General features: G+C 44.6%; 1 protein-coding gene across 1 annotated transcript; it reads right to left on the bottom strand.

Annotated features, from left to right (window-relative positions):
- Positions 1 to 1,738: 1,738 nt before the first annotated feature.
- LOC147985937 (ECA1 gametogenesis family protein) lies at positions 1,739 to 2,240 on the bottom strand. The gene has a single exon (XM_087539962.1). The coding sequence runs from the start codon at positions 2,237 to 2,239 to the stop codon at positions 1,916 to 1,918; it is 324 nt and encodes a 107-aa protein (XP_087396088.1). The 5' UTR covers position 2,240; the 3' UTR covers positions 1,739 to 1,915.
- Between the last annotated feature and the right edge of the window lie 7,780 nt (positions 2,241 to 10,020).

The following is a 10,020-nucleotide window of genomic DNA, read 5'->3' as shown; positions in this document are numbered from 1 at the left end:
TTTCAATCATGACACTACAATAAACATGAGAAGTAATAAACACGAATATAGACGAACAAAGACCTGATCCAAGCAGATCCATAAAAGACAACCACCGACCAAATACCGCGAGAATTGACGAAGATACTCCTCCACATGCCCTCCGATGATGCTAGACGCACCACCGAGATGGGGGTTAGGCATGAAGAACCTTATTCCATCTCCAGAGAGCCATTGCCATCTTGCCTTCTTGAGCAGGATGCAAACCCTAACAAAACTTGAGGAGAGACAAATGGTAGTTAGATATTTTTATGTTTGACCTCTCGTTACTTCTATGAGGTTATTACCAACTCGCTTCTTTGTGGTAAAAAACAATTACTTCCTGCGATTGGAGGGAGTATAATAAACATGTTTACCTGAAAACTAAAAAGTACGCGCGTGTTATTTGGACATCTCGAGCGGCCGCTCTGTCACACACATATGTGTATTTTTTTGTCTCGTAGCGCAGTTGGTGCTGGCATTAAATGTGTTTACACTAGTCCCATCAGTTAAAGAAAACAGATCCACGTATTTTTATTTTGGAATTTCAAATTCTTCTAAAGCCGTATCTTTTAAACCACGCGTTAGAATTCAGTCATGTTTTCACTGTTGGATTCATCGCGACGAGATCTTTGAAATTGATTCCGCATGGATATGTTTCGACGAAATTTTTTTGATGCCAACTTTGGTGCTATATTGTGCAACTAAAATACTGCATTGTGCAACTTTAGTACTACATGGTGCAACTTTTTTAAAAATTAGTTGGCTTATAATTTATTCTAATTGTGCACACATTGATGTTTTAGTTGGCTTATAATGTAGTCTAGTTGCACACACATTAATGTTTAGTTGTCAGAAGGACTAGTTGCACACACATATGCTCAGTTGGCTTGTAATTTAGTCTAATTGCACACATATTGATGTTTAGTTGGCAGGACACTAGTTGCACACACATATGCGTAATTGACGCCGCAATGTAGTCTAGTTGCACACACATTGATATTTAGTTGACAGGACTAGTTACATATATATGCTCAGTTGGCGCGGCAATGTAGTCTAGTTGCACATACATTGATATTTAGTTGGCAGGATTATTGGCACACACATATGCTCAGTTGGCAAGGGAATGTAGTCTAGTTGCACACATATTGATGTTTAGTTGACAAAAAGACTATTGGCACACACATATACTCAGTTGGCACGGCATGTAGTCTAGTTACACACATATTGATGTTTAGTTGGCAGGAAGACTGGTTCGTCCAAACATACCCATGCGGGAACTAGTTTTAAAGAGCACATCGCGAAGATTCCAACTGTGAAAACAGATCGCAATTCTGATGTGCGGATTAAAAGTTATGCCTTTTTAAAATTCTAAAACCACAAATAAATGCATAGGAGAACAAAGTGCATGCGCTGAAAGATATGGCTGTGTTGCTATTTAATACATTGCGGGAAAATGGATTAGACGAGAAAGATTTTCTAATTAGAAGAAGGGACAAAAAATTTCCTTAAATAACAAGCCGCTCGCTAATCATACTGGGCGGCTGGGTGCCGGCTAGACGCGTCCACATGTTTAATCTTAGAATTCATTTCTAAAAACAAAAATTCATAGACAAAAAGTGGTACGAAAGAAATGCAATTGCACGACTCTAAAATGACCGGCTAGTGCTATGCCCAATTACAGAAGCAAATATCAAGTGGAAACACGACACACGCGTGATCTAAAAACATTACGCACGCAGAAACAGAATCGCAACGAAGCACGCGCGCACAACGTTCTCCGGTGCACGCACGCCACGTCACCTAATTGGTTTATTTTATGTGCACGTCACCCTATTGTTGGTGCCCGTACTCCGTAGACATCGCGCCGTCGGGATTGACGGCGGCCGGCCGGCGCTCAGGGGCTCCCTTGTAATGGCACCCCGGCGGCCGCTTTACCACCGTAACAGTGCGCCCACGCCTCGGGCGGGCAGTACCACAGGAGCACGCTGAAGCACGACTGCTCGCGGACGCAGGTCAGCTCATCGCAGCATTTACGGCTGACCCCGTGCAAGTCGTCGGAGAAGAGCGCCTTGATGAACTCCCCCGAGCACCGCCTGGACACCTTCGTCGCCGTCTCGTAGCAGCCGCCGGGAGGGAGGCCGACGACGGGCGACGCAAGAAAAGCGACGCCCAGGAGGAGGAGGAAGAGGGGCACGTGGAGCCGCCGCCGGAGCGCCATTGTTGACCGGAGCACTAGATCGATTAAGTTGTAGTAGGAGCTGGTTCTCTCACCTGTATCTCTCTCGGTTGTTTCGCTTTCACGTACTCAAGGCACACAAGCGCAATGCCTTCGATAAATTGAACTAGCCGCCCGGCTCTTAGTTATGCATCACGCCGGCCGTACGACTTGCTCCTTCAACCAGTAACTGCATGACCTATTCCTCTGCGCGCACACGATCATGCATGGATAAGATAACGAGTGATCTGGCCTCCTATAATCTCTCTAGTCTAGTCTGACGCGCGAAGCTCGATCCCCTGCACCGCACGCGCAGGGAATATATAGGTGGAGAGAGAAGAGCACAGCGGGTACAGCAATAAACTCGGCAGCACACTACCTCCAGCCGAATGCCTTATTATATTCACATAATTAGTAATTTATTTTCTTTCTTCCTGATTTAGAGATGTACAGTGGTTAATTAGTAAGTTAATTTTATTCTCCTGACTTATCTTTCCACCGCCTCTGCATTTATTCTAGGAGACACTCCTAGAATAGCACCAATATACACGAAAGTCCCCTTCTATTCTCGATCTCATTTCAGCTCAGGATGAACAGGAAATTCAAAAGAAAAAAAAACATCGAAAACTTCTGATGAGACTCCAGCGATCGTTTTGTTCGCTGGCTCGTCGATCCACCAGCGAACATTTTCCTTCGCTGGGGAGCTCTCTTTTTTTTAGTCTGCGCTGGGGAGCTCGTGAACCTGGTTTCCCCCTTTCGGCTACAAGGCCTCCAGGCCCAAACAAGATTAGATCTGAAAAATGAAAAATGCCATGCTGTAAAAATTAGAGAGCATTTTTTATAGACCAAAAACAAAAGGTGCCATCTTTTAAAATGACATGATAAAAAAATGTCATCTCTTAAATAACAAAAATGCCATCTCTTAACACTAAAATGCAATCTCTTATAAAATAAATAAATAATATCATCTCTTAATATTAAAAATGCCATCTCTTAAAATAAAAATGGCATATCTTAATAAACAAAAAATGCATCTCATACGATAAAAATGCCATCTCTTAATAGTAAAAATATGTCATCTCTTAATATTAGAAAATGCTATTTTTAGAAAAATGTTGTGCACTTAAAAATAAAACTATCATGCCATTAAAAATAAAAAATTCCATATCTCATTAATAAGAATGCCATGCACTTAGAAATAAAACCGCCATGCCATTAAAAATGGAAATTTCATCCTCTTAAAAAAATGTCATGCACTTAGAAATAAAACAGCCACGTCATTAAAAATAAAAAATGCCATCTCTCATTAATAAAAAGGGCCATCCTCTTAGAAAATGTCATGCTATAAAAAAATCAAACCGCCATGTGAGAAAATAAAAAAACAAGATTTTTTTGATTGAAAAATACATGTGGCATTTTAAACACAAATGGTTCACAAAGGCCCTCCAAGCCTAGTGGCTATGGGTGTTCGGGCACACACATGAGGTTGTAGATTGCACCTCAGAAGAAAGGAGGTTGCAGGTTCTGCTCCAAGATTCATGTGACGACGGGGAGGGCGTTCGCTAGGTTAGTCCTCTGGTGAACGGCCGTTAGTTGGATTTTTTGAGAAAAAATGCTTCGAACTTTACGCCACCCTTTCGGGGAGGGAGTGAGTAGAAAATCGATTCTTATTTTATATTGAGGGCGGCCCATCGCCCGGGAGGCCCACCAATGGGCCAACCTCAGGGTCCAAAGAGCCAAGTCACAGTTATGGTCCTTCGCCTAATAGAAGGAACGACTTCTCGAAGGTTCTTCATCTTAGCGTGCAAACCAAGGGCCCCTCTACGGATCAAGGCTCAAGGTCCGTTATGAAACTTGTAAACCCTAGGCGTCATCCTCCTTTATAACGTGAGCCCAGTTGGTAGTTCGGGAGAGCTCCAAGTCATCGCCCACGTGCATCGAGTAGATGTGGCTTTGCTCAAGCCAGGACAATTGGGCCTGCCCAACCTGCCCCACGACCGGGTTTCTTTTCCTTCAATTTTTTACCCAAATAACCAACTATTGTTTTTCTAGTAGCTACTTATTTAAAACACATTGTAAATAAAAAATATATTTTATAAAATGTTCAACCTGTGTTTATATATAAAAATATCAATGTCTACAAAAAATTGATTGTATATTAAAAAATGTTAATCATGTAATTAACAAAAGTTCATCGTATATTGATAAAAGCTCAGTGTATATAACCAAAATTTTCATCACATGTGTAAAAATCTTTAGTGTGTGCTTGAAAAAATGTTCATATACTTAAAAAATCAATTTGTATTTGAAAAAAGTATTCACCATATATTGCAAAACTATAAAAATAAAACAATGTAGAAGACAAATATGAAAAAAATAAAAATGAAAACGAATAAGAAATTGAAACAGCAAACCAAAACCAAAATAAAAAAATCAGAAAAGAAAAAACAAAGCGAGAACACAATATGCGTGTCAAATGGGTCGAGCTATCTTGCTTCTCGCTTCAGCGAAGTTGCGCCTATATGACGCACGTGGGCGTCATACAGGATTGGTTGTACTTTGAAAGCCATCTAACATCATGGTCATCGTCTCACTAGCGGTCATCACCTCATACTTGTACCCCCCTACACGAGGTGTTTCCCACCGTTACTCAAAGCAAGGTAGGAGTAGAGTATTACCTCTACCATGAGGGCCCAAACCTAGGTAAATTCCTCATATGCAATTTCCCTTGGACTTTCGGTCGCGCTCTCTAGCCTACCGAGGCCATTGACGGCTTTCGGTACCGTCAGTTGGCATGCCAGTCACAAGGTTGCACCGGTCGTAGGCCAAACCCAGATCAAATCTTTAGTCATGCCCGTTGAGTTTGCATCGGGCGAGAGCTTCATCTTTGGCTCTCACATCTTCATCGCGGATGAGGCAGGGCGGCTCTACACTAGCGCGCCGCCTGAACCCTCTTCTTCGGCATGCCGTGTTCATCATCGACCGCTATGGTAGCATTAGGCTTCGTGTCCCATCACATCTCCGAGCTTTGGATGCGGCTCTGAAGCATGCCTTCAACCCCAGCTTTAGCCTTTGGCCGGGAGCACCACTAGCATTCGCATCAACTCTAGCGATCAGGACCAGCGACACAGCCGTGCTCTGTGAAGCTGAGGCGTTGGAACGACAATGCAACACTCCTCCAACCCAACCAGACATCCCATATGATCGCAATGGTGTGCACCAATTGCCCACTGTCGATCATGAGTGAGAAGATTGCATCTGGGACGGATGACTCGGAGGACAAGGATAGCTCCGCAAGCTCTCCGTCAACAACTGATAACTAAGATGAGGACCCTCCCTAGGCCATCAACATGGAGCAGGTCCTCATGACAACCCCATGTGAGTTGTAGAACAGGGGATCAACAACAATACCAACCGTGCTTCTACGTCCAATGCTATGCCGGTAATCATTAACCCTAGCGGGGTCGCTCCTATGGGTGCCATCCTACTTTGGGTCCAGTCCCTCCTACTTCAACCCCTCTAGTTTGGGGTCCTCTCGGGTTCATCACTTTGGGCACTGGACCCACGGGTTTCATGACCCTCGACGCCCGGGCTTCGGGGCTCGTCACATCAATGGCCACTTCACCCGTGGCTACAAAGGCCGCACTGCGGTTACTTAGCACACCCCTAATAGGGGAAGATCCAACTATGCGAGCCATGGAGGCCATGCGGCAAGCCACTATGGATGCTCACCCGCGGTTCCAAAAGGAAAAGGACATGTTGCAGCATGACGAGATCATTGGATGAAAACCATGGCAAACGGGCGTTGTCGGCAATCGCGACGCCATCCTCGCGCTACGAAGGCCGCCCTCGCAGCCTCTAGACATGAGGTCCGCAGTGATACTGACAACATCGAAGAGCCCGAGTTCATACACAATTCGACCTGCAATCTCCATGCGACGGCCGCTCTCTCTTACTCACAACTCATGAAGGTGGTGAATGACTATGCAACCAGCGAAAAGGCATGGGGACTACATGCACTTTCAACTGGAATGAAGAGGAAGCGTGCGTGATCGAAAGTTGGTTGTGCGAAAATTCACCGAAACATAATCGAAGGCCACGAGAAGCTCATGCACGATACTTTATGTCGGATCATACCTTGCCGCTGTATGTGTTCCGGCGAGGTTTCCACATGAAGAACGGCTATTCCGTCAAATTTCCAATGACATGGAAGCCAATGAACCTTTCTTCCCGCATCAGAGAAATGTCGTTGGTCTCCTAGATTTGTCCTCTTTATCAGAAGGTGACCGCGACACTTCGGATGATTGCATATGGCGTTCCTGCATATGCATTGGATGGGTATCTTCAAATAGCCGAAGCTACAATCATAAAGTGAACGGAAATGTTTGCTGAAACTGTAGTGAGAATTTATGGAGAATGGTATCCACAAGCACCCAATGTCGAGGACACTGTCATGCTTCTAGCGATGCATGAAGCAAAGGGTTGCACTAAAATGCTAGGGAGTGTTGATTGTATGCACTCGAGGTGGAAGAATTGCTTTGAAACTTGGCATGACCAAATCACGGGGCATTGCCATGATCCAACAATAATTTTCGAAGTTGTTACCTCTGAAGACTTGTGGATTTGGCATTGCTACTTTAGGTTGCTTGAATCCCACAATGATATCAATGGGTTGTAGAGATCTCATGTGTTTGCAAAGCTAGTTGTTGGTACTTCTCCACCTTTGCAATTTCACAGTGAATGACTATCGATATGCCCAATGCCACTATCTCGCATCTATTCATCTTGGTCAACATTTGTAAACACAATTTCTAATCATGAGACCATGAAACTTGAGCATTTTGCCAAGGCGCGGAAAGCTCATAGGAAGAACATTGAGGGGGCATTTGGAGTGTTACAAGCCTGCAAGCAAGGTTTTCAACTATCTTGGGGGCATGCTTGTTTCTGGAACAAAGATATCTTGGAAAGTATTATGACATTTTGTGTGGTCCTACGTAACATGATCATCGAGGATCAAGGGCGGTGCCAGCTATCTGGCAAGCCTTGGTGGCTGACGTACCTAAAAAATTCCGTCAAAAAAACCTACTAGTACAAATACATGCACATCTTAATTCAAATCTGTATGATTCTGTGTGTGTCGGGCTTGAGTGGTTGTTGACTTGCTGGTGGGCTTTATGCATCCGCAAGTGGGCCTGCGAGTACACCCCACCGATGAATCAAAACACGAACACACAATCCAGCTGGCCAAGTCGTCTAAAGTTAATTTAGAATTGGAATAGGAATTCTAAATCCCCCACAAAAAAGAAATTGTACTTCAAATTTTGACTCAAATTTTGTTGGCATTGGCTAAAATAAGCTCCAAAATTCCATGGAGCCCCTATATTGAAACTAATAATTAGTTTTGGATTTTGGTTGTACTTGTTAAATACAAAGTAATATATATCTTAGTATTCTAGCGAGCTCTTGCATAATTGCATTATGCATACATGGTTTGCTTCTTCATAAATTTTGCCACAAGTAAAAATCATTTCTGCCTCCACCATGGTCAAGCCTCATCGACTATGAAAATATTGGCGCAATCGTCGAGCCTCATAGGCACACAAACAACATTCAAGCATTTCTTAGGGTCCACCGAAAGATTGAAGACCATGGTTCCCATCATGAGCATCTCATTGGGTATCATTGATAGCAAACTAGAGGTGTGTGTTTAAATTTCTTTTATTTTTTTCTTGAACAATTTATTTGTTGCATCTGAATTGCTTGTTAATTTGGGTTATTTGTTGTATTTGGATTTATAGTTTGTGATAATATTTGTTGAATCATTAATTTGTTTGATATAAGTTGTTGTTAACAGTGTAGAAAAAAACAGGAAAAATATGAAGACCGCATTCTGGCGCACAATCTTCTGAGCCTCCAAAACATTATGAACCGCAATCCATATGTATTATAAAGGTTGTGAATATGACGACTATGCTGGAGTTGCTCTTGATGTGTTTGAAATGGTGTGTCACTGGTCATTTGATTTCCCTTGCTTGATATCAATTTTAAAAGCAAAAATATGCCAAAATGTTATAACTATGCAGAGTAATTTAGAGCATACAAAATTTACTAACCCTTACTATAGCTTCAATTTTTTAAAATATTTTCATCGCTGCCTCTTAAATATGGACGAACACGGCCAAGCGTATCGCTGAGGTATAGTCATGTAGAAAGACGGACACGAATGAAATGCACTAACTAGTCATCTCTTTTTTTTCTCGAATATGCACGAGTGTGCGTACTATATGTTAAAGGAAGAGGATGGGGACGAGAGCCCCTCCACGTTGGCGTTTACATGTTACAAAGATACATGGGAACCAACTCCACTGCATAGCCGGGCACTAATCTAGCCTAACTACTCCCCTCAGCCCACCGAACTAGCCCTCCGAGGAGAGGCTCTACATTTCCTTTGAGGATGCCAGCTTGTTTCCATGCTCGTCCTTCGGTGTCAATTCTGGTCGTGAGTGCCCCGAAGGAGAGGGGGGCTCCCTCGAAGACAATTGCATTTCGGTGCTTCCAAATTTCCCAGAGCACTAGAAGTAAGATGGCACGCGTTTCCTTTGCACCTTGGCCTTGAGTAGTAGTGACGACACACCAGTCTTGCAGCATCGAGTCCTGACTCGGCGTCCATTGTGGCCTATTAAGCGCTCCACACATGACAGCCCAAACCTCTCTGACGAAGCCGCAGCCCAGCAGAAGATGATCAATGGTCTCCTCATGCTGATCACAGAAGGGGCACACGTCCTGATGATCCAGCCCGCGCCTAGAAAGTCTGTCCGAGGTCCAACATCTATTGTGCATCGCGAGCCAAAGGAAGAAGCGGCATCGTAGTGGGGCTTTGGATTGCCATGTGAATTGTGTTGTCGGCTCCACTTCTCGTCCCACGAACCTGGCATCATACGCAGAGCTCGTTGAGTATTGCCCATTCGCCTCCCAGCTCCAAATGATGCGATCGGCCTCATCCGGCATGAGCACTGTCCTGGTCACCCGGTCCCATAGGAGCATATATTCGTTTAGCTGCTGGCCAGTGAGGCCGGGCCTGATGTCTAAGGCCCAATCGCCCGTTGAAATCGCCTGGTGGACCGTCCGTGATGCTCGCATGCTAGGTGCAACGATGGTGTATATGGACGGGGCCACATCCTGAGCTGTAAAGCCAGCGAGCCACCGGTCTTCCCAGAAGCAAGCCCTCAAGCTGTTGCCAACCATAGTTTTTGCCGCGGCCCTGAATAGCTACCTCGACTCCTTCGGAACTGTTATCTGGAATTCAGCCCACGTTCTAGATTGATCAGTATGCTGGAGCCATAGCCATCTGGATTGAATGGCAATGTTCAGCCACCGGAAGTTGGGAAAGCCCAGGCCTCCTGCCCATTTAGGTGCACACACGGCCTCCCAGGCCACTCTACATTGACCACCATTCGCGCCCTCACGTGCACACCAAAGGAATCCTCTGCAGATTTTCACCATGGCCTTGATCACTTTCTGAGGGATGTCAAGCACCATCATCGCATGAATCGGTATGGCACAAAGGACCAATTTGATCAGCAATAAGCGTCCGCTCTTAGGCATAGAGGCGGCCCTCCAAGTTGGTAGCTTGTGCGCAAGGCAGTCCACAAGACCCATAAGCTGGCCCGATGTTTGCTTTCTTATTGATAATGGGAGGCCAATGTACTTGCAAGGATATGTGCCCGTCGGGCATCCCAGGAATTGCTCCACCCTTTCCATATCAGCTATAGTGCATCTGATCG

The sequence above is a fragment of the Triticum urartu genome, chromosome 2A (genome assembly GCF_056163025.1).
Source record: "Triticum urartu cultivar PI428250 chromosome 2A, HENAU_Tu73, whole genome shotgun sequence".
Taxonomy (NCBI): Eukaryota; Viridiplantae; Streptophyta; class Magnoliopsida; order Poales; family Poaceae; genus Triticum; species Triticum urartu.
The sequence above is the reverse complement of the archived record's forward strand: the minus strand, read 5'-3'. Positions and strand labels throughout refer to the sequence as shown.

What these genes read in the sequence shown, in the direction of transcription:
- LOC147985937 (XM_087539962.1), bottom strand. Translation starts at nt 2,239, where the DNA reads ATGGCGCTCCGGCGGCGGCTCCACGTGCCCCTCTTCCTCCTCCTCCTG.